Genomic DNA, 26,164 nt, shown 5'->3' with positions numbered 1-26,164 from the left:
TCTTAATTTTTTTCATTCACGACTCATGGGTTCTCAAGTTAAGAAAAAGACAGGAACCAGGCCATTTCAATTCCAGGCTTCAAGGACCCATCTCATTGCCACTAGAGCAGACCACCACACTGGGCCATTAGAATCCTGAGCCACAAGACTCCACGGAAGCCGCCTCAAGGAATTCTGGGCTGAACCCACCGCATTGGCAACATATTTGGCAATCGTGGCTGTCAGAATCTCAAGTTGAGAGTGTGGCGCTGGAAAAGTACAGTAGGTCAGGCAGCATCAGAAGAGCAAGAGAATCGACTATTCGGGCATAAGCCCTTCATCAGCCTACCATTCCTGATGAAGGGCCTATGCCTGAAACATCATTTCTCCTGCTACCTCAAATGCTGTGCTTTTCCTCCACCACCCCATTTGGCAACTTTGATCTCCAGTGTGTGCAGTCCTCACTTTCTCCTTGTTGGTATCTCAAGCTAAACTCACAACGCTGCTAAAGCAAACTGCCACTCCATAGGACCCACCAGGATGTAGCCATCATCTGACTCAGTTCAACTGTTCCCCCTCACCCCAGCTGCTGATAATCTGGTGTAAATGGTATTTTGCTTTTGTGCATTCGTTTATACGTTGCTACACTTACAAAGTATGTTTCTGAAAAATAAACTAGCATGTGCTGCCATGTAAATATGCAATTAACACGCAATGGCCTGAAGGGGTTGAATTGCTTTCAATAAAAGCAAATGGGGCAAACCTGAAAAATTAGATTTACGGGACCGCAATAAGCAGTGACCTGCCGACAACCCTATCTAATCTGATCTCGAAAGTTCACAGACTCTGGTCTGTGAGTACTTGGATGGGAGACTGTGCATAATGTGTAATGGAAGGGCTGTTGTGGTGCAGCAGTAGTGACTTATTGCTGAGCCCGGAAGCCCAGGTTCAAGGGTGTGTAATAACATGAGTGATTAGGTTGGTTTGTAATATGTTTAGTAAATAGTCCCAGCAAACCTGGAGAAGCAGTTTGTCAAAGTGAAGACTGCCACTAGCCTAGCAAGTAGTGGGAGGGAGGGGTTATAAATATCAAGGCTGCAAAGCAGTGTAGCAATACTTCAGATTTTTAAAAAACCCAAAGCAAAAGAAAACTTTGCAAAGGTAATGGGGTATTAGCAAAAAATGTAGCTTCAGGGTAGAACCGAAAACAGTTGGAACTAAAGACAAAATGACGAACTGGCTACCAGAAATTTGAAAGAAAAACGTAAATTACTGGAGAAGCTCAAGAGGTTTGGCAGGATCTGAGGAAAAATCTGAGTTAAGTTTAAAGACCAATGGCCCTTCTTCAGACCTGACAGAAGCTGGCGGTGAGAGAGGAGGTGGAGCCCAGAGAGAAAATGACAGGCAAACAGAGGGATGATAGTAGGTATTGTGGACCAGACCATACCAGACCCCCTCAAAATATTTTAAGCAGGGCGCCTAGACCCTGGCTTTTTCTTATTTTAAGGGTAAATGTAAAGTGTCATGTTCCAAATACAACAAATGTGGCTTCAGGGTAAAACAAAATATTCTCTCACTCACGCAATCTCTCTCACACACACATGCATTCTCTCTCTCTCGCTCACCATTGGAACGAAAGCCAAAATGACGAAATGGTCAAACTACTCAATGTTAAGCAAAACACAATTTATTTAAACACTATATTTAAAGAACAAACAAAAGAAAGAGGAATTTAGTATAACAGCTATTGAAAAATTTAACCAAATAACAGATATAGTACTTAGTACTAATTAGCTGTTCCAATATAACAATATCCCACAAATACACCTCTTGTTAAAAAGGCAAATTCAGACACAGATTCTCGCACGCAGTTCTCCAATCCAGCAGGAAAGCACATGAAAAGATTCAGAGAGTGTAGCAGCCAGGAACACCTTCACTGAAGCTACCAAGACTTTGAGACCCCAGTGACTTCTGCTTAAAACCAAACCCAAAAACTAAAAAAAAACCTAGAATGCCTGAGAACTGGCCCCACACAGGCAACTTCCATTGTTCCAATTGAAAAGGAATCCAAGGCCGCACAAATTATTAACTTTATTAGATTGAGCTCTGTACCTCTGCTTTACAACCCCTCTTCAAAAACTGGACTGGTTGTCAAAAGTGAAGACGTTGCAATCAAGGATAAAGCGGATGAGTTGCAGGATGGTGTTTGGAGATTGGCAGTTGTTGGTGTTGAGTACTGAGGCTGTTGCCGCGATGCCATCATTATGGGGGATGTTCCCGGTTCGACTGCTCCGTGGGTGCTGAGTTTCTGTAAGAAATCTGTAGTGTCGCGACAGAAGCTGGAGAGCCCCTGTTCAATAAGTTTCAAGATGCATACACACAGACGTGCACACAGACACCCACACACACTCCCACATGCATCCACTCACAGACTTTCTCACACTCACAACCCCCAACCTAGACACACACACACACAAAGACCCACACACGCACATATATTTTGTGGAGTGAATTTGTACTTGCAGGGTTACATTGTACTTTGCTCAAAAACAGCATGTATTCATGTAGAACTCTGAGCTCAAAAACTGCATGAATTTATGTAAAACTCACATTTTAGATTAGAATCAATCTAAACATCACGGCATAGACAGAGAACACAGGGGGCCAACACCTTCAACATATTGTCTAGACAATATGTTGAAGGTGTTAACAGCTAACCCGAGAATGCAACTTTTTTTTAAAAAAAGGTTTTGTGATTTACACATGAAAGAAGTGAAACTGTCACTGTATTCTAACAGATAAAAGGCTTAACAGTCAATCAATTTTTCAATGTATAATTTCAGTTACATCACACTGTAAATTTTTGCTATAAATTCTGTGTTAGGATTGAGCCATTTAGCATAGCCAATCTGCCTGACTTGCACATCTTTGGACTGTGGGAAGAAACCAGTACATCCAGCAGAAACCCACTCAGACGCTGGGAGAATATGTAAACTCCACAGAAACAGTTGCCCAAGGGTGGAATCGAACCCAGGTCCCTGGACTAATCACTGAGCCACTTCTCACCGGATACGCCAACTTCACTTTGCATAATACAGCACTTTTCATCTCCCCATGAATTCCACATATCACTTTTTCTGGCAACAGACCTTCTAATCTCTCAACGCCAAAGATGGCATGCTTAAAATTGTAATTCCTTTGTTTGTTCCTCCTGGCATAGGTGAATACATCTTACTCTTGCAAGTACATGATTTAAGAACATCTGGCCCTTCCTTCTCAACTAACCCCTGACCAGGTTGTATATTCTGGTGCAGCTTTTTAAGCTTCCACTGGGCTTTCCTTTATCACTTCAATAGAAATAGGTGGCACAGTGGTTAGCACTGCTGCCTCACAGCGCCAGAGACCTGGGTTCAATTCCTGCCTCAGGCGACTGACTGTGTGGAGTTTGCACGTTCTCCCAGTGTCTGCGTGGGTTTCCTCCCACAGTCCAAAAATGTGCAGGTTAGGTGAATTGGTTATGCTAAATTGCCCGTAGTGTTAGGTGAAGGGGTGAAATGTAGGGTAATGGGTCTGGGTGGGTTGGTGTGGACTTGTTGGGCCGAAGGGCCTATTTCCACACTGTAAGTAATTAATCTAATCTAAATCACTGGATTCCCACATCCACCTTCCCAGTGCTTTTTCTAAACCACCTGTGACTTTATGTGGCTGACTTTATTGTAGCAAAAACACCTGAGCTTTATTAGGTCTTTTCCCCCTCAAAGGGAAGGTAAACGATCTATATTATCTTCTATGATCTATATCCTATGAAATCTCCTTTTGCCTTAGCATTTGAGGATTTCTTTTTTCTCCAATTTCTATTCCTCAGATTGAAATTGATGTTGGAAGCCAAACTTTGATTTATGATCCAACTCATAATCACTGGCCATTTCAGCTGCAAATCCTGCAGTTTTAACTCTGCTATTTGACCTGAATTCTCGCACTTCAGGAAGTGAAGTTTTTAACTCCTCCAAAATAATCATCTCTCTAAATGTGAGATATGTTTGATCTATTTTCAATGACCTTTTAAGTCAACTTTCCTCTCTAACTGCCAACTTCTATCAAATTCTCATTTTCTCTCTCTTCCTCTGCCTTTAATTGTAGTTCAAACTAATTAATTTTCTTTTTAATGTTCAAGCTGCTTCATTTGCAATTGAATTTTAGCAACATCCAGAGACTCTAATAGCCTTTCCAGAAATTTTAAATGTCGAGCTGTTACTGCAATTACCTCCCTGTGCTTTGCAAACACCGACAACCCCAATTTCAACTTGTTTGCCAATTGAGAAAGCTTTGCTTTGCTCACATTTTGCAAAATTCCCTCAGTTACTTCCTCCATCCCCAGAAAGTTCTTAGTGACTGAAAAAGCCATATTACGCAAGCACACCCTGTTTAAAGCAACCAAATTCAACACCTGAAACAAAAGACACCAACACCTGCATTCGCTGCCTCAGACCCAAGAATCCTAAGCCCAACTTGGAATTATGGATTTCGATCCTGACAAGAACCCTCCAGTTTATTATGGACCAGACCAGAACCCCTCAAAATGTTTTAAGAATTTTCTTATTTTAAAGGGTTCCTGATGCAATGCGACAGTCAAACTGCTCAACTTTAAGCAAAACAATTTTGAACTCTATTGTTAGAATACAAACAACTATTAGACAACTAAAGCGATACAATTCCTATTCCTAATTAACTACTCCAATATAATAACATCCCATAAACACACTCCTGGCTAAAAGGCAAATTCAGGCACAGATTCTCACATGCAATTCTCCAATTCAGGAGAAAAGATAGAGAAAATTCAGAGAATGCCCCATTCACTGAAGCTTCTAACTCTTTTGAGATCCCAATGGCTTCTGCTTAAAACTAAACTAAGAACTAGAAGAAACTAGAATGCCTGGTCTCCGAGAACTGGCCACACCCAGTTGTTTCCATTGTTCAAGTTTTTAAAAAAACCCAAGGCCTCGCAAATTGCTTACTTTCTTAGAGACAGCTCTGTACCTCTACCTTAGAACATAGAACAATACAGCACAGAACAGGCACTTCGGCCCACGATGTTGTGCCGAACATTTGTCCTAGCTTAAGCACCCATCCATGTACCTATCCAATTGCCGCTTAAAGGTCACCAATGATTCTGACTCTGCCACTCCCACAGGCAGCGCATTCCATGCCCCCACCACTCTCTGGGTAAAGAACCCACCCCTGACATATCCCCTATACCTTCCACCCTTTACCTTAAATTTATGTCCCCTTGTAACACTCTGTTGTACCCGGGAAAAAGTTTCTGTCTACTCTATCTATTCCTCTGATCATCTTATAAACCTCTATCAAGTCACCCCTCATCCTTCGCCATTCCAACGAGAAAAGGCCTAGCACTCTCAACCTATCCTCGTACGACCTATTCTCCATTCCAGGCAACATCCTGGTAAATCTTCTCTGCACCCTCTCCAAAGCTTCCACATCTTTCCTAAAGTGAGGCGACCAGAACTGCACACAGTACTCCAAATGTGGCCTAATCAAAGTCCTGTACAGTTGCAACATCACTTCACGACTCTTGAATTCAATCCCTCGGCTAATGAACGCTAATACACCATAGGCCTTCTTACAAGCTCTATCCACCTGAGTGGCAACTTTCAAAGATCTATGAACATAGACCCCAAGATCCCTCTGTTCCTCCACCTCACTAAGAACCCTACCGTTAACCCTGTATTCCGCATTCTTATTTGTCTTTCCAAAATTGACAACCTCACACTTGGCAGGGTTGAACTCCATCTGCCACTCCTCAGCCCAGCTCTGCATCATATCTAAGTCCCTTTGCAGCCGACAACAGCCCTCCTCACTATCCACAACTCCACCAATCTTCGTATCATCTGCAAATTTACTGACCCACCCTTCGACTCCCTCATCCAAGTCATTAATAAAAATTACGAACAGCAGAGGACCCAGAACTGATCCCTGCGGAACTCCACTTGTAACTGGGCTCCAGGCTGAATATTTGCCATCTACCACCACTCTCTGACTTCGACCGGTTAGCCAGTTTTCTATCCAATTGGCCAAATTTCCCTCTATCCCATGCCTCCTGACTTTCCGCATAAGCCTACCATGGGGAACCTTATCAAATGCCTTACTAAAATCCATGTATACTACATCCACTGCTCTACCCTCACCCGCATGCTTGGTCACCTCCTCAAAGAATTCAATAAGACTTGTAAGGCAAGACCTACCCTTCACAAATCTGTGCTGGCTATCCCTAATCAAGCAGTGTCTTTCCAGATACTCATAAATCCTATCCCTCAGTACCCTTTCCATTACTTTGCCTACCACCGAAGTAAGACTAACTGGCCTGTAATTCCTGGGGTTATCCCTATTCCCTTTTATGAACAGGGGCACATTCGCCACTCTCCAGTCCCCTGGTACCACCCCCGTTGACAGTGAAGACGAAAAGATCATTGCCAACGGTACTGCAATTTCCTCTCTTGCTTCCCACATAATCCTAGGATATATCCCATCAGGCCCAGGGGGACTTGTCTATCCTCAAGTTGTTCAAAATGTCCAACATCTACCTTCCTAACAAGTATCTCCTCTAGCTTACCAGTCCGTTTCACACTCTCCTCTTCAACAATACGGTCCCTCTCATTCGTAAATACTGAAGAAAAGTACTCATTCAAGACCTCTCCTATCTCTTCCGACTCAATACACAGTCTCCCACTACTGTCCTTGATCAGACCTACCTTACAACCTCTCTTCAAAATAAAATGAGGACAAAATAACCTCTTAAAGTGACAGCTTCATCACATATGCCAGGGTGAAAGTTAAAAATGGGTTGTTTAAAAACTTCATTTTTAAAAGACTAAATTAGTAAATAGCACAGGTAGATACAAAGTTTGACCTACTTGCCATTTTAGAGGTGATTGCAGACACAAGTGGCAAAGTTATGAAATGGTATGCACCTGAACATCTCTGAAGCAGAGACCTACCAAACTTGGAACGTGAACTCTGTCTCTCCATGAAAGCTACCAGATCATCTGAGTTTCTCCAGCGTTGTTTGCTGGATATTTACTGGAATGGGTGTAGTCCATTCAAAATCTGAGGATTTATTCGTATAGGCCTCTGTTGGGGAGGTGTAAATAAAGTTACCTAAATAATGATCACCTGCAATTGGATGTTAGTTTTAGTGCAAAACACACCAGACAAGCACTAGGAGCAGAAGTAGGCAATTCAACACCTCAAACCTACTCTGCCATTCAATACAATCACGACTGATCTCACCTTGGCCTCAACTCAACTTTCCTGCCCACTCCCATTCATTATTTGGTCATTACTAATTAAACACAAGACCATAAAAGAACATAGCAGCAGAAATTAGGCCATTCAGTTCATCACGTCCATTCCTCCAATCATGGCTGATAAGGTTTTCAACCCCATTCTCCTGCTTTCTCCCTGTACAATCTGTCATAAAATACTCAATCACCCGACCTCCACAGTCTTCTGTGGAAATGAATTTCACAGACTCTGGCTCAAGATGTTTCTCCTCATCTAAATTCTCAAGGGTTTTCCCTTTACTCTAAGGTAGTGCTCTCGGATCCTAGTCTCTCCTGCCAATAGAAACATCTTCCCAACATCAACTCTGTCAAGCCATTCAGTATTCTGTAAGTTTCAATTACATTCCCTCCCTCATCCTTCTAAGCTGCATTGAGAATAGACACAGACTTCAAATGCTCCTCATATATTAAGCCTTTCATTCCAGGGATCATTCTCGTGTCAAAAAGTGTGGCACTGAAAAAGCACAGCAGCCCAGGCAGCATCCAAGGAACAGGAGAGCCTATTTGTCACCATTCCTGATGAAGGGCTTACGCCCGAAACATCATTTCTCTTGCTTCTCAGATGCTGCCTGACCTGCTGTACTTTTCCAGAACTGCACTTTTTGACTCTGATCTCCAGCAACCTCAGTCCTCACTTTTTCCACATGGTATATTTGTCTTTATTAGGCAAGAAAGAGTTTGAGAAAGGGTGGGATTATGCTGGAAGTGTACAAAATGTTGGTTAGGCCTCAGCTCGCATATTGTGTGCAGCTGTGGAATTCATAGTACAGGAAGGAAGCGATCGCACTAGGGAGGGTGCAGAGGAGATTTATCTTAGCTGGAGTTTCAGTTATGAAGAGAAACTGGACAGACTGGCAATTGCTTTCCTTGGAGCAGACAAAATTGAGAGGACATAGAGTCATACAGTGCAGAAACAGACCTTTCGGTCCAACTAGTCTATGCCAAACATAATCATAAACTAAACTAGCCCCACCTGCCTGCTCCTGGCTCATATCCCTCCAAATCTTTTTTGTTCATGTATTGATCCAAATGTCGTTTAAATGTTGTATTTGCATCTGCATCCATCACTTCCTCAGGACATGATTAAGATATATAAAACTATGAGGAGCACAGAGAGGATGGACAGGAAAAAATCTTTTTCCCTTGATGTAGGCTCAGGAGCATAGACTCAAGGTAAGGGCAATAAGATTTAGAGGAGATGTGAGGATAAAACCTTTTTTAAAAAATCCAGATGGTGATCAGAATCTGCAACTCACTGCTTGCAAGAGTGGTGGAAGCAGAAACCCTCATAACATTTATAAACTATTTAAATGTTCATTTACAATATTACAATAAGGCACACAAGTGTTGGAAATTTGATTAGTAGTTTTTGGATTAAAATATTGTTTTTGACCAACACGAATTCAATGGCTAAAGGACCTTTTCCAATGCTCTAGATCTCTATGACATAAGTCATGTGAAATCTCGCAATAAATAAATTACTGAAAAGGATTCTAGTAGTGCAATGATAGTACCGCTATCTCTGGGCCAAGAGACCTGCTTTCAAGTCTCAACTGCGCCATTGGGTGTGGGGAGCGGTGAGGGAAGAGATGTCATGATGAGTCTGAGCAAGTTGACATAAAAATATCTATAAACAACAGAAATGATTTGCAAAGCAGGGGACACAATGTAAAGGACATCCACCAATTTATTTACATAAATCATTCACAACTCAAAAATTTACAATATTTTCCATGAACATGTTGATACAGGTAGCCTCCACTTTTTGAAAGTTCGCTTTAAGCCACTTCGCTTTTAAGAAAGACCTACATTAGAACCTGTTTTCGCTAACCGAAAGAAATCCAAAGAGAATTTTTGCTTTTATGAAAACAATTTTTCCTAAATAACAATAATTAGTTCTTCGCTTTACGCCATTTCAGCATCTGAAAGGTTTCATAGGAACGCTCTACTTTTGGATAGCGGGGGAAACCTGTACTGTTTATCAAGTGTTCTGGATACCAATGTGGCATTAACAAAAAAAGTGATATGTTTAAAGTGGATGTAAGTTTGCTTGATGAGCTGGAAGGTTCATTTTCAGATGTTTCATCTTCAGACATTTTGTCACCATACTAGGTAACATAGTCACGTGAGCCTCCAGTGAAGCGCTGGTGTTATGTCCCGCTTTCTATTTGTGCTTCGGTTTCCTTGGGTTGATGTAATTTCCTGTATGGATGATGTAATTTCCTGTGTCGGTGATGACATACCCCCAGGGGATGGTAGATAGGGTGGGTTGTTGATAGAGTTCCAGTTGGAATGCTTCTAGGAATTCTCATAGTGCCTCTGTTTGGCTAGTTTTCTGCCTGTTTGCCACAGTCCTTGTAAGGTATTTTGTAAATAACATGTGTTTTGCTGTTGTCTGTATAGGGTCTTTCAAGTTCATTAGCTGCTGTTTTAGTGTGTTGGTAGGTTTGTGGCAATGATGCCTACCATGATGCAAGAGTCTGAGGAGTCTGGCAGTCATTTCCGAGATGTCTTTGATGTAGGGGAGAGTGGCGAGGGTTTCTGGACGCATTTTGTCGGTTTGTTGCTGAGAAATCGGCGGATTGTGTTCACTGGGTACCCATTCTTTTTGAATACACTGTATAGGTGATTTTCCTCTGCTCTGCATAATTCCTCTGTGCTGCAGTGTGTGGTGGCTTGTTGAAATAATATTTCAGTGCAGCTTCGTTTGTGGGTGTGGGGATGATGGTTTCTGTAGTTCAGTATTTGGTCTTGTGTGTTCATTTCCTGTAGACGCTGGTTTGAAGTTCCCCATTGGCTGTTGGCTCTACTGTGACATCTAGGAATGGCAATTTGTTGTTGTTTTCCTCCTCTTAAGTGAATATGGCATCATGGTAGCCCACAAACACACCAACACACAAAACAGCAGCTAATGAATCTAAAAGACCCTGTACAGACAACTTGCAAAATAAAAGTCATTTACAAAATACTTTGCAAGAACTGCAACAAACACTACATTGGACAAACAGGCAGAAAACTAGCCACCAGGATACATAAACATCAACTAGCCACAAAAAGACATGACCCACTCTCACTAGTATCCTTATATACAGACAAGGAAGGTCACCACTTTGACTGGGACATCCATCCTAAGATGATACAGAGACACACGTGAGAATTCCTAGAAGAATGGCATTCCAACTGGAACTCTCAACAACACTGACTTGGACCCCACCTTCACAGAAAAAGAACAGAAAATGACATCACCAACCCAAGGAAACCTCAACACATAAATAGAAAGTGGGGCATAACACCAGTGCTTCACTAGAGGCTCACTGATGATGTTACCTAGAATGGTGATGAAATGTCTGAAAATGAACGTTCCAGCTCAGCGAGCAAACTTACATCCAGAACCTCAACCTGAGCTACAAATCTTCTCTAAACTTGCGATGTTTTTAAATAAATAAACTTGTCAAAAATGTGTCAAAGTATTAGGAACTTGCTCTTCAGTATATTTTTAAAACTATATCAGAAAAGGGGAGAAATTTGCATCACTGTGAACTTATATCGATACACTGGGGACTGGCAGCACTGTGGGGCCACTTCTGACTGCCTTAACAATACTATTACTGAAAAAGCTACGGGCTGCTGCTCTATGTACGGATGTAATAAAACTGCAAGTATCATCCAAACAAGCAGATGTTACTTCTTGTAATGTGTAGCTCTTGTAATAAGAACACTTGCCAACTCACTCCATACAAACACAGGATTTATAGAAAGGTCAGTTCTGGGGAGTGTTACGAAGGAATATCTGAACACAGAGTTGAATAAGAAAACAATTCTCTACAGTGATATGACCAACTCTCTACTGAAGTCTGGTTATTAGCCAGAACCTTTAAAAAATATACCTCTTGAGGAGTTAATGAAATTGCAGGGTTAAGAACTATTTTAACAATTCTATTCCATTTTTGAAGTGTCATGCATATGTAATAATTAAGAAATGAATAAATGGGTTAAAATTTGAAATTATAACAGCATTGTCTTTTCTAAGTTTGCCCATCAAAGGTCACCTGGCTTTTTATTACAGTTTATACAGACTCGCACAGGATGGTCCCATCCACGTGAAGTGACTGTCCGCCGATCCTGAGAGCATTCATTGCAAAAGCCCTGTCCACAGGCTCGGCAGTGATGCTTGGACATCTTTGCAGTAAACTCTTTCCGACAATAGCTACAATTAATGATCTCGTGGTCAGGCACCCAGTAGGATGGTCTGGCTGCATCTTTCACAAGACCTAGAGAAGACATCATCGATGAGTTGTCCATTTAAATTAAAATGAACAAAAGAAATTCATTACATACAATGCACTCCTACAGTAGTGGCCATTCAGCCCATTAGGTCTGCTGTCATTCAACGAGATCATGGCAGATGTGAAAATCCTCAACTCCATTTGCTGGACCTCTCTCCCATAACCCTTACTGAATAAAAATCTGTATGTCTCAGCCTTGAATATACTTCAAAGTTTGTGCGAAGATTTGTAGCTCGGGTGCTCGTTGTTGTGGTTCTGTTCGCCGAGCTGGAAGTTTTTGTTGCAAACGTTTCATCCCCTGGTTAGGCGACATCATCAGTGCTTGGTAGCCTCCTGCGAAGCGCTTCTTTGATGTTTCCTCCGGTGTTTATAGTGGCTTGTCCCTGCCGCTTCCGGTTGTCAGTTTCAGCTGTTGGCTTTAGTGGTTGGTATATTGGGTCCAGGTCGGTGTGTTTGTTGATGGAGTTTGTGGATGAATGCCATGCCTCTAGGAATTCCCTGGCTGTTCTCTGTCTGGCTTGCCCTATGATAGTAGTGTTGTCCCAGTCGAATTCATGTTGCTTGTTGTCTGCGTGTGTGGCTACTAAGGATAGCTGGGGTCGTGTCGTCTCGTGGCTAGTTGATGTTCATGTATGCGGATTGTTAGCTGTCTTCCTGTTTGTCCTATATAGTGTTTTGTGCAGTCCTTGCATGGTATTTTGTACACTACATTAGTTTTGCTCATGTTGGGTATCGGGTCCTTCGTTCTGGTGAGTTGTTGTCTGAGCGTGGCTGTTGGTTTGTGTGCCGTTATGAGTCCTAGGGGTCGCAGTAGTCTGGCTGTCAGTTCCGAGATGCTCCTGATGTATGGTAGTGTGGCTAGTCCTTTTGGTTGTGGTATGTCCTCGTTCCATGGTCTTTCTCTTAGGCATCTGTTGATGAAGTTGCGCGGGTATCCGTTTTTGGCGAATACCTTGTATATGTGTTCCTCTTCTTCTTTTTGCAGTGTGTTGTGGCCCTTTTGAATAGTGTCCTGATGCAGCTTCGTTTGTGTGTGTTGGGGTGGTTACTTTCATAGTTTAGGACTTGGTCTGTGTGTGTGGCTTTCCTGTATACCCTTGTAGTGAATTCTCCGTTCGGTGTTCTCTGTACCATCACGTCTAGGAATGGGAGTTGGTTATCCTTTTCTTCTTCTCTCGTGAATCGGATTCCTGTGAGTGTGGCGTTGATGATCCGGTGTGTTTTTTCTATTTCCGTGTTTTTAATGATTACAAACGTGTCATCGACATATCTGACCCAGAGTTTGGGTTGAATTTGTGGTAGGACTGTTTGTTCTAACCTTTGCATAACTGCCACTGCTATGAGTCCCGAGATTGGTGATCCCATGGGTGTTCCGGTGATTTGTTCGTATATCTGGTTGTTGAATGTGAAGTCTGTTGTGAGGCACAAGTCCAGTAGTTTAAGTATGCCGTCTTTGTTGATAGGTTCAGCGTGCTGTTTTCTGTTCTGTATGTCCAGTAGGTTGGAAAAAACACACCGGATCATCAACGCCACACTCACAGGAATCCGATTCATGAGAGATGAAGAAAAGGATAGCCAACTCCCATTCCTAGACGTGATGGTACAGAGTACACCGAATGGAGAATTCACTACAAGGGTATACAGGAAAGCCACACACACAGACCAAGTCCTAAACTATGAAAGTAACCACCCCAACACACACAAACGAAGCTGCATCAGGACGCTATTCAAAAGGGCCACAACACACTGCAGTACACCAGAACTGCAAAAAGAAGAAGAGGAACACCTATACAAGGTATTCACCAAAAACGGATACCCGCGCAACTTCATCAACAGATGCCTAAGAGAAAGACCACAGAACGAGGACATACCACAATCAAAAGGACTAGCCACACTACCATACATCAGGAGCATCTCGGAACTGACAGCCAGACTACTGCGACCCCTAGGACTCATAACGGCACACAAACCAACAGCCACGCTCAGACAACAACTCACCAAAACGAAGGACCCGATACCCAACATGAGCAAAACTAATGTAGTGTACAAAATGCCATGCAAGGACTGCACAAAACACTATATAGGACAAACAGGAAGACAGCTAACAATCCGCATACATGAACATCAACTAGCCACGAAACGACATGACCAGCTATCCTTAGTAGCCACACACGCAGACAACAAGCAACATGAATTCGACTGGGACAACACTACTATCATAGGGCAAGCCAGAGAACAGCCAGGGAATTCCTAGAGGCATGGCATTCATCCACAAACTCCATCAACAAACACATCGACCTGGACCCAATATACCAACCACTAAAGCCAACAGCTGAAACTGACAACCGGAAGCGGCAGGGACAGGCCACTATAAACACCAGAGGAAACATCAAAGAAGCGCTTCGCAGGAGGCTACCAAGCACTGATGATGTCGCCTAGCCAGGGGACGAAACGTTTGCAACAAAAACTTCCAGCTCGGCGAACAGAACCACAACAACTTGAATATACTTAATGACACAAGCTTGACAGCCTTCTGTGAAGAAAGAATTCCAAGGTTCACCGCACTCAGAAAAAATACCTCACGTCTGTCTTAAATGTGCACTGATCCTTGTAGCACCCCACTAGTTATAGGTTGCCATCCTGGAAAAAGCAACCCCCTCCCCCACCCCAACTCTGTCTTCTATTAGCTTGCCAATTCTCAATCCCTGCTAATATACTACCCCCAATAACTATGGGCTCTTATTAAGCAGCCAAATGTGTTGTAACTTATCAAGAAACCTTCTGAGAATACATACATACATCCACTGCTTCCCTTTATCTATCCTGCTTATTACCTCCTCAAAGTATTCTGTACATTTTTCAGGCATGATTCCCCCCTTCATGAGGCCAAGCTGACTCTGCTTGACCACGTTATGCATTTCTAAATGGTCTGCTATTACATTTATTTAATATCCTAGATTTTCCTAGTAGCTGGGACGCAACAAACTTGCCTACAATTACCACTTTTCTGCCTCCTTTACTTTTTAAATAAAGATGTTATATTGGCAGTTTTTCGATCCTTTGGGACTTTTACAGAATCTCAATATTCCTAGAAAATGACTTCATGTGCATCCATCATCTCTGTAGCTACCTTCTTTGATATCAGAGGATGAAAATATCTGGTCCAAAGGATTTATTGATCTTTATTGGCATTAGTTTTCCACGTACTTTTTTTCTTAAGTGATAGTTATTGTACTTATTTCTTCTTCTTTTGCCCTCCTGCTCAGTTCCCTCTTTCCACACTAATTCTTCAAGTAACTGGATATTTCTTTATCATCACACCTGATCAGCCATTTGTCATCTCTACCCCAAGTCAGCTAGAAACAGCAAACAAGCTCAGCTCAGAAAGATTGGGCTTCCATAGTCTGTTAACTGGTTAAATACCCACAACCGAATGTAGTTTGAATAATCTATCAGGTTAGGCATTTATTAAATTAGCCAGAGGACACATTATCTGGTCTTTTCTTGGAAACAGACAACTGATGAATTTCAGGTGAGAGCTCACACAGACCACCTATGATGCCTATTGCCAACATGGCATTAAATCTGAATAGAACACAAAACTGTTCAGGCATTTGTAAGGTTTAGGAAGCTAAAATTGGACAGGGTCCATGAGGAATATAAAGAAGTCAGGAAAAAACTCCAGCAGGGAATTAGGAGACCAAGAAGGGGCCCATGAAATGACCTCCAGGTTCAAGAGAATCCAAGGCATTCTAAACATACAATACGAAGAAGAAGATAACTAGGACCACTCAAGGATAAAGGAGTGAAATTGTGCTTGGAGGCAGAGGATGCGGGTGAGATCCTATATGAGTACATTGCGCCAGTATTCAACCAAGAGTAGGATATGCAGGATAGTGCGATTTGTGTGGAGCATGCCGGTATGCTAGGGCATTTTGAGGTCAAGAAAAAAAACTTGTGTTGGGTCTCTTGAAGAGCATAAAGGTGGATAAGTCCCCAGAGCCCAATGGTATCTACCCCAGGTTATTGAGAGGGGCAATAGAACAGATTGTTGGCTTCTTCAAGATCTTTGTATCCTTATTAGACACTGGAGGACTGGCGAGTATCTAGAAAACTGTAGACCAGTGAGTCTCACATCGGTGGTTAGGAAGCTTTGAAGAGAATACTCAGGGATATGATTTACATGCATTTGGAAGAGCATGGCCGAATTAGGGATAGTCAGCATGACTTTGTGCAGGGTAGGTCATGTCTTACTAACTTAATTAAATTTTTCACGATGGTGACAAAGGTGATCCAGGAGGGTATAGCAGTGAATGTTGTCTGTATGGATTTTAGTAAGGCTTTTGACAAGGTCCCTTATGGTAGGCTCATCCAGAAGATGATGCTGCATGGGATTAATGGTGACTTGGCCACATGGATTCAGCATTTGCTTGCCCATAGACAGCAGAGGGTAGTGGTGGAAGGTTGTTTTTCAGGCTGGAGGTCTGTGACTACTGGGGTTCCGCAGAGATCCATACTGGGGACCTCTGCTGTTTGTGATATATCCATACACACACATAAATGACTTGAATGAAAATGTAGATGAATGAATTAGTAAGTTTGCAGACGATACAAAAGATTGGTGGAGCTGTTGATAGTGTAGAAGGTTGTATAGATCAGTTGCAGACACAGGAGGAGAAATGGCAAACTGAGTTTAATCCGGGTAAGTAAGAGGTGTGCTGCACTTTGGGGGATCAACTGTCAAGGAAAAGTACATGTTAACGGCAGGACCTCGAACAGCATTGATATATAAATGGATCTTGGTGTTCAGGACAGGAAACCAGTGTGCAAGGACAGATGATACCTTTGCTCAAGGTATGGGCAGCAGTATTTTTGTTCACCTGCAGATTTGAAGGGGTGGGGAACAGTACCCTAGCTGGGTTCATAATCAGGTCTAGTGATAGATCTAGATTAGGTAAACACAGAGGGTGGCCAGACATTCTCATCATTGATTAAGATCTAAGTTTCATTTTCATCTCAACATGACCATTTCTAATCAATCGTAGTGGATCATGCTCAGATGACAGTTTTATTTTGAGGGCTTGGTGGCACATTCTTTAGTTTGGGGGCAGGTGGGATATATTTAAAAAAAATTTTGTAAGCCTTCAAAATGTATAATTTTTTAAACTTATTTTTATACCAGCACATAAAACCACATGATGTCCAGGCTATCAATGGAAATGATCAAAATAGCAAACGTGTTACCCATTATAAAATCTACATGAGAACAGGAGAAAGCAAAGTTTGCCCTTGAAATACTTGCCTTATTTCATAAATCACTTACCTAATGGAAAATCGATGGCTGTGGCCACTGCACCAAAGGTGTTCTGCACAGCTTCACCAACTTTCCGTGCAATAATTGTACCACTTTCATCACCATCTTCATCTTCAACATCTTCAATAGTATTTAAAAAATCAAAACTACATCAAAACAATATTACATATATAAACAGTAACAAACTATTCCTTTTAATTGTGATACACAATGTAAACTTCACCACAAGGTGAGGTATGGAGAAAAAAAAGTGAGCAATAATGCACAAAGGTGAGATTAGCGATTAAATAGTGATTTCCAAATAGGTTGAGAGTTATCGAGTCATAGAGATGTACAGCATGGAAACAAATCTTTGCTGTCCAGATATCCTAAATTAATAGAGTCCCATTTGCCAGAATTTGGCCCATATCCCTCCAAACCCTTTCTATTCACAGACCCATCCAAATGCCTCTTAAATGTTGTAATTGTACTAGCCTCCATCATTTCCTCTGGCAGCTCATTCCATACACGTACCACTTCTGCATGAAAACGTTGCCCCGTAGGTCTCTTTTAAATCTTTCCCCTCTCACCCTAAACCTATATTGTCTAGTTTTGAATTCACCCACCCCAGGGAAAAAAAACTTTGCTAGTTATTCTATCCACGCCCCTCATGATTTTATAAATCTCTATAAGGTCACCCCTCAGCCTCCGCCACTCCAGGGAAAACAGCCACAGCCTGTTCAACCTCTCCCTCCAGCTCAAATCCTCTAACCCTGGTAACATCCTTGCAAATCTTTTCTGAGCCCTTTCAATTTTCACAACAATTTTCCTATTATAAGTAGACCTGAACTGAACACAGTATTCCAAAAGTGGCCTGACCGATGCTTCAAACTCCGATACTCAATACACTGACCAATAAAGACAAAGTTAAAAATTATGCAACTTTTTTAACTCTGTCCACCCCAGTCCAACATTGGCACTTCCACATCATGGCTACAATAAAGGCAAACATACCAAACGTCTTCTTCACTATCCTGTCTACACTTTCAAGGAACTGAGTGTCCAAGGTCTCTTTATTCAACAGCACTTCCCAGGACCTTACCATTAATGGTATACCTCCTGCCCCGATTTACCTTTCCAAAATGTAGCACCTCACGTTTCTCTGGATTAAACTCCACCTGCCACTCCTCGGCCCATCAGCTCAAGGTCCCATTATGCTCAGAAGTAACCTTCTTCGCTGTCCGCTAAGTTTGGGTGTCATCTGCAAACTCATTAAACATACCTCCTATGTTCACATCCTTACCATCTTATATAAATGGCAAAAAGCAGTGGTCCCAGGACCAATCCTTGTGGCACACCGCTGGTCACAGGCTCCAAACTGAAAAGCCATTACCTTTATCTCCTACTGTGGAGCCAGATATGTATCCAAATGGCTAGCTCTCCCAGTATTCCATATGATCTAACGTTGTTAACCAGACTACCACACGGAACTTTACCAAAAACCTTACTGAAGTTCACACAGATCACATCTACTGCTCTGCCTTCAATCATCTTCATCAATTCCTCAGAAAACTCATTCAGATTAGTGAATCACAACTTCCCACGCACAAAGCCATGTTGATTATCCCTAATCAGTCCATGCTTTTCCAAATACATGCAAATCTTGACCCTCAGAACCCGCTCCAACAACTTGATGTATAGGTAGTTCTTCTATAATGCAATGCTTGCGTTCTTGTGCAACCCTGTTTCATAGAAAAATCACGCTTTAGAAACAGCGCTTAAAGTGTTGGCGATGTAATCACATTACAGCCAATATCATCAATTGTGTTACAGCAAAATTGCATTAACAAAACATGTAATTATGAATATTATAGTCTTTTGATGTTTCATAAACTGGAGCCTAAAAACCAAGTCAGAGGTAAAACACGATGTTTGCATCTTTAGAACATTCAGAATAAAATTGAAAATAAAGGATCACTGGAAGAAACATTGGAAGATTTAAAAATGTACAAACTAACTCACAGTTGCAAATGAAAAAATTTTTAAAGTAAATTTTGTCCTGTCCACTGGCTCTTGCAATTCATGGAGTTACATTAAAAGAAGTGAGCATTCACAAGGACACCAAACAAAGAACAAAGCTTTTGTTCCATTACTACCAATCTTGACCAAAGAAATTAAAATTATCAGTTTAATTTCTGCCGTCTTAACATGAAAAGGCCTCCAGCTAAAAACATATGAGACAACAATGGAAACTGAAACCTTAACTGAGCATCTGGCACATCCACCACTGCATCGCAACTAATGGTGATTCTGTGCTTAGGCACCTTTATCCACAATCCACTCACTAAACATACCTCCTATGTTCACATCCTTACCATTTTATATAAATGGCAAAAAGCAGTGGTCCCGGCACCAATTCTTGTGGCACACCGCTGATCACAGGCTCCAAACTGAAAAGCCATTACCACCCTTTATCTCCTACCTTGAAGCCAGATATGTATCCAAATGGCTAGCTCTCCCAGTATTCCATATGATCTAACCTTGTTAACCAGTCTGCAGAACACAGCAGTAAAATCACTTATTCTGAAATTTACAAGGAAAGAAGGAACAGAAGTCTGAATAGGTCATTCAGCCTTTCAAGCCTGATCATGGCTGATCTAATGTGGCTCGAAGTCTACTGTCCTTCCTGTTCCCTATAAACCTCATCCCTGCATATATTCAAGTCAGTGTTAGACAGATTTCGATTAACAATGTCCCAGCAATCACTGCTCACTGAGGAAGAGAATTCCACAGAATAACTACCCTTGGCAAAAAGAAACCTCCTCATCTACATAAATGGGAGATCCCCATACTTAAAAGCTGTGCTACCTAATCTCACGAGGGTGAATATACTCTCAGCATCTAAACCATCAAGGCACCTTAGAATTATTCAGCAAGATTGCCTCTTCTAAACTCAACCCAATGCATTCTCTATCTCTGTTGTCACTTCTGAAGTCTCAAGGATACAGGTTATCTGATGCAGGCGACTTGTCAGATTTTAGCCCCATTAGGTTTCCTGGTAATTTTTTTCCCTCAAAATGATAGCAATTGCTCTAAATTTTCATCCCCGGATGCATCGTGTGACATTTACTGTGAAAACAGATTTAAAATACTCTGCAGTCTCTAAAAGGTAAACTGCTCATTTTGTCTATTCTTTTTCTTTTTATACTTGCAGATTTTAGCTATTTGTATTTCTTACTATTTACTCACGTATTCCAAGTTGTCCTGTATTTTTCAGCTATTCTTTCCTGGTTTCTAAAACTCTTAGTTCTAACTACATAAAACATTCACAGTATTGAACATATCTTTGCTTTCTACCAGTCTTGATTTTCATATTCAACCATTCTGAAACAGTTTGTCTCCCTCAGTGAAATAAATACTTGAGTCATCAAATATCTCCTTAAATGTCTGTCACTACATCTCCACCATCTTACCTATTATCCCAGTTCACTATCAACTTTTTTTTCTAAACCTATTTAACTACCTTTATTTAAGTTTACAACACCAGTAACGGACTCACATTTCTCTTTCTCAAATCATATCACCAGATTCAAAATCGAATCGTAGAATCCTCTAGTGTGGAAGCAGACTATTTGCCCCAACAAGTCCACACCGACTCCCCGATAGCATTCCACCCAGACTCATTCCTCTACCCTATTACTCTACATTTCCCCTGACTAATGCACATAACCTACACATACCTGAATACTATGGGCACTTTAGAATGGCCAGTTTATCTAACCTGCACATCTCTGGACTGTCGGAGGAAACCGGAGCATCCGGAGGAAACCCACGCTATAGGCCCATTCCTACTAAGCTTCAGAACACATTGTACTTAGAAATTGTGCCAAATACCGTTGTAAGTATATTTCTAGAGTGCTGTGCCAATTTGATTTGTCCAATTGATATTAATCTTTAATTCATCCATGATTATTGCAGTACCTTTCTTGTTAGCTCTATTTCTTGATATACATTCTATCCTACTATGTAGATACTCTTAGCGACCTATAAAACTACTCCAATTACTGATTTCTTTCCTTCCCTATATTTCAACTCCACATAAACTGACTGCACATATTGATCTCCTGAACCAAGATAATTTCTCACGATTGTACAGATCTCATTCTGTATAAGCAGAGCTACTCCACCTGCTTCACCTTCCTTTCCATTCCATTCTTCTGAAATGTCATGAATATTCAACCTCCAGCCTCAGCGACACTAAAATCAGGTTCATGAAATGTCTGATTCTGCAGTGCTCCAGTGAGGATTAGTCTAAGCTGGAAGAACAGCACCTCACTTTCCACTTGGAGACCCTGCAGCCTTCAGGACTGAATGTTAAGTTCAATCAATTTAGAGCCAGATCACCACTTCCTACGTCCTTTACCCCTTCCCACACCCTGGTGCTGGTATGTCCTGGGCTGCTTTCAGCACAGTTAACCCATTTTCACCTATTTATGGCTCCCATTATTAGCTTTTCTTTCTTCCTGGATATTATCATCCAACTCTTTGTCTCCCTGTTGTTCTCTATCTCTGCCTATCTGCTCACTCCTTTTCACCTTCTCCATTATTTGTCTTTAGCATAAATACTATCCTTTCCTAGCTAATATCAGTTCTGGAGGGTAACTAGATTTAAATCGGTCACCCTGCTTTTTTTGCACAGATGCTGCCAGACCTGCTGAGTTTCTCCAGCGATTTCTGTCTGTTTGTGAAATTGCTACTACGTGTATTCATGTATCTCTATCTATGTGACTGCTGCCGATTTTTCTTGCCCTGCTCCAAATTACTTTCAGATCAGGAAAGACGAACAGAAACATCAGCTTGGTTAAAATAATGATCTTCACTTCTGAATGGGAATTATTCCTATTCTCCCGACCTCCCAATTCCTTAGTTTCTCAAAAATATACATACTGCAGCTCGAGGAATGGCAAGCTCATATTTTCTCAACACATCAGCCCCTCTTAAGAAGTTTCAAAAAAGATTGTGTGGTGGTTCAGTGATTTAGTCTGTCTTTTGCCCCTTTGGGAAGGAGTCTGGTCTCCATTTAAAAAAGACTTAAAAACTTACCATGCTGGAGGAGGCCTGTGCTCATTCTGGGTCTTTGAACAAGCACATAAACAAAAATGCTAGAAATACTCAGCAGGGTCAAGCAGCATCTGTGGAGAGAGAAACAAAGTTAGGTTTCAGGTCTGTGACCTTTCATCAGAGCTGAGAAAGGACAAGCAAATGGAAGGGGCGAGTGAAAAAGGAACAAAGGTGATAAGTGAAGACTGAGATTGGATGACAATGACATTGGAGATGCAACGGCAAAGGCAATAAAAGGGCCCAGCGAAGAAGCATTTGTGGAAGTAGAAATGATGTGCAGCAACCAAAAAACAAAAGAAAAATGAGAGTAATACTAAAATCTGCATCAAGAAAGGAAACAAGAAAGTAGAAGTCATGGTCTGAAATTACTAAAAGTCAATGATGAGTCTGGAAGGCCAGACATTCTCTAGATGAAAGCTATGACCTTATGAGCTTGTGTTGAAACACTTGAATTCGGCACTTCACACCAAGATTCAACTTCAGATCATAAACTCCTCCCCCCATTTCATTTCAGTTTTCTTTGCAGCTTCCAATCTTACTGTCACTTGTCCCTGGCTTTTGCTTTTGGACAGTTGTCAACATTATGCATCATTCACTCTCCCTCTCAAGACATGGTTTGTTTTGTTACTTGTCCCATTTCCATTCCCTTTAGCTGTGCACTGTTTCCTCATGAAATTTCCCCAGCCTGCATCTCAATGATAAACAGTTCCTTTCCAGCTTCCCCATTTACCCCTGCTTAGAACCAATGTCATTTCCATTCTAAGCTTCCCTATTTTGACAAAATGTCATTAATTTGGGACATTAACTCGGTTCCTCTCTCCACAAAGGCTTAGTGCATTAAGCAATCTGAGTTTTAATTTCAGATTTCCAGCAAAAATATGTTTTATTTCCATAGTATCTATATTTATCTTTGTGATAGTAGCTGTATTTAGTGAGGTCTCATACCATCAGGTGAAACATGAACAAGGAAGGTCCCAATATTAAAAACAGGAAATATAAAAGAAACTCAGCAGGTCTGGCAGCATCACTTGGAAGAAGCATAACAAAGGTAGGGTATAGACAATGTCCACCACCAAAAATGCTCGGCAGCAGCACTACTGATCAAGCCAGCCAAGACCTAAAGGACAGAGCTGTTAGACTATGTCTGCGGCAGGTGGTGAACACACCAAGAGGGAGAAATTTACTTGACCTCATCTTCACCAATCTGAAGTTGCAGTTGCATTAGTCCATGACTTGATCGGTAAAAGTGGCCATCGCACAGTCCTTGTGAAGACAAAGTCCGAGCCTCACATAAGAATACCCTTCATCATGTTGTGAGGCATATCACCGTGCTAAATGGTTTTTAGCTAATTTGATTCACTCCATAGGATATCAAGAGTGAGCTACCTCTGGCAGTTCATTCATCACTTTCTGTGTAAAAACATTGCCCCTCAGGACTTTTTAAAATCTTTCTCCTGTCACCATAAAAATACAGTCCCTAGTTTTGAACTCCCACACTCTAGAGAAAAGATCACTGCTATTCACCTTATCTATACCCCTCATGATTTTATAAACCTCTATACGGTCAGCCTTCAACCTCCTACGCTCCAGTGAAAAAGGTTTCAACCTATCCAGCCTATTTTCATAATTTAAACCTTCTATTCCCAGCAACACCTGGTAAATCTTTTCTGAACCCCTGCCAATTTAACAGCATCTCTAACAGCATGTTAGAGAGACCAGCACTACACACACCACCCCAGAACATGCCTCACCAACATCCTGTATAACCTCAACATGATTTCCCAACTTAAAGGTCTGAGTAATGAAGACAAGCATGCTGAATGCCTTATCAACTAACCTATTTATTTGGGACACAAATTTCAAAGAATTATGCACCTGGGTCCCTCGGTGTCTTTGTTTTATTATCCAGTGCCCTACTATTACAAAAGATAATCCTTTTTTGTATTACCAAAAGTCAATATCTCACATTTATCTAAATTAAACTCCATCTGCTACTCCTCAGCCCATTGGTTCAACTGATCAAGATCTCTTTGCAATCTGAGATAACCTTCAGAGATGTACACTATAACACTGATTTTGGTCTCAAAGACAAAGTCAATAGTCATGCCTCCAATATTCTCATCCAAATGTTTATATAAGTGACAAGCAAAAGCAGACTGAGTACCAATTCCTGTGGAACACTGCTATGAAGTTGAAGGCACATACTGTAACTTTAAGAGAGTGTGAATGCTGTTCTGAACTGAGAGCTTGCAAGCACCTGTGTGATATGATGAGATGGTAGTCTTAGAGAGTACAGAAAAATTGAAAATTTGTAACATTTGGCTATGAAATGGATACCCGAGTTGTTTGCTGTTTTGACAACAATTTGAATTTAAATTATGCTCCAGGGTACTAAAACCCAATCGAGTTTGAATTTATTGTTTTGCTAAAATTGAACCAATGAGACAATCCATTGTTGGGGATATAAAAATGCAGGCATTTTGAAAATCAAAGAGAGCAACTGCCATCAACACACATCCAAGAAAGTAAGAAACACTCTCTATCAAAGGTACCTTTTTGTATGAAACATATTCGGAGTAAAAAATAAAGACTACGATCCAGGGAGATCTTCAGCTGGAAGAAGACAGACACCAAAGATGACAGCTACTGTGTGCTTTTGTAACTAAGTTGATGTAATTTTAAAACGTGTCTTAGTGGAACAGCATATTGTTATAGAGTTGGAGGGAGGTAATAAGCAGTTAAGAGAAAAGGGGGCTTAGATTTGTGAATAGTTGTCGTTTAATGTTCACTTTTAGAGTTAAAGAATAAATTGATATTATTTTCTTCAAACAGTAGAATCTGGGAGTTCTCTGTCACTCATAGTTCAACAGATTACAAGGCGAGTTTTCCTGGGTGTTTGGCTTAATTAACAGAAGGTTCACCGTCATCATAACAGCAGCACTGGTCACAAGCCCCTAAACTAAAAAAACAACCTCCACCAAACCCTCGGTCTCCTATCAAGAAGCCAATTTTGTATTCAACTGCCAAGCTCATCCTGAATCTCATGTGATCTAACCTTACTAATTAATCTACCATGTAGAATCATGTTATGCTTTACTAAAGTCCGCATCTACCACTTTGCCCTCGTCAACCTTTTTAGTTATTTGTTCATAAAAGTTCATCAAGTTTGAGACACAATTTCCTTCGCACAAAATCATACTAACTTTCCCTAATCAGTCCTTGCCTCTCCAGTTGCATGTAATTCATATCTCTCAGAATCACCTCCAGCAACTTTGGATTCAAAATTGGCTTAATAGTAGGAAGTAGAGGGTAATAGTGGAAGGATGCTTGTCAGACTGGAAGCCTGTAACTAGTGGTGTGCCCCTGGGGTCAGTGCTGGGCCCTTTATTGTTGTTATCTATATCAATGATGTGGATAAAAACGTACAAGGTATGATTAGTAAGTTTGCTGATGACACTAAAATTGGCTGTGTCATGGACAGTTATCAGAGGAAGGTTATCAGAAATTGTAGTGGCACCTTGATCAGCTGGGGAAGTGGGCTGAGAAGTGGCAAATGGAATTTAATATAGATAAGTGTGAGGTCTTGCATTTTGGAAAGTCAAATCAAGGCAGGAGTTTCATGGTGAATGGTAGGGCCTTAAGGAGTGTAGTGGAATAGAAGGATCTTTCAGTTCAGGTTCACAGTTCTCTGAAAGTGGAGTCACAGGGAGACAGGGCAGTGAAGATGACTTTTGACACACCGGCCTTCATCAGTTAGGGCATTGAGTATAAAAGTTGGGAAACTATGTTGCATTTATACAGGACATTGGTGAGGCTGCACTTGGAGAATTGTGTTCAGTTTTGGTCACCTTGCCATAAGAAGGATGTTATTAAACTGGAAAGAGAGTGTAGAAGAAGTCTACAAAAATGTTACCTGGACTCAACAGTCTGAGTTATAGGGACAGATTGGACAAGCTGAGACTTTTTCTTTACAGTGCAGGAGACTGAGGGAGGACCTTACAGAAGTCTATAAGATCATGAGAGTCATGGATAGAGTAAATGCACTTAGTCTTTTTCCCAGGATTGGAGAATTGAGGACTGAGGGCATCAGTTTAAGGTTAGAGAGGAAAGAATAAAAGGGAACCTGA

General features: G+C 41.3%; 1 protein-coding gene across 2 annotated transcripts in view; it reads right to left on the bottom strand.

The window, feature by feature from the left end:
* Positions 1-9,006: 9,006 nt before the first annotated feature.
* Positions 9,007-26,164, bottom strand: part of zfyve1 (zinc finger, FYVE domain containing 1) — a 98,848-nt gene continuing 81,690 nt past the window's right edge. The window contains exons 10-11 of one of the 2 annotated variants that reach the window (XM_043698358.2): positions 16,947-17,057; positions 9,007-11,608 (exon numbers count right to left, since the gene is read on the bottom strand). In XM_043698358.2, the coding sequence (XP_043554293.1) occupies positions 11,376-11,608; positions 16,947-17,057 (344 nt within the window). In that variant the 3' untranslated portion in view covers positions 9,007-11,375. Of the gene's footprint in view, positions 11,609-16,946; positions 17,084-26,164 lie in introns of those variants that run through there. The other variant, XM_043698360.2, reaches the window with a different exon arrangement.

This window comes from Chiloscyllium plagiosum, unplaced genomic scaffold (genome assembly GCF_037043375.1).
Source record: "Chiloscyllium plagiosum isolate Xiang-an unplaced genomic scaffold, Cpla_swu_hap1 HiC_scaffold_8, whole genome shotgun sequence".
Classification (NCBI taxonomy): Eukaryota; Metazoa; Chordata; class Chondrichthyes; order Orectolobiformes; family Hemiscylliidae; genus Chiloscyllium; species Chiloscyllium plagiosum.
Note: the sequence above shows the minus strand (reverse complement) of the source record. Positions and strands in the feature narration are given on the sequence as shown.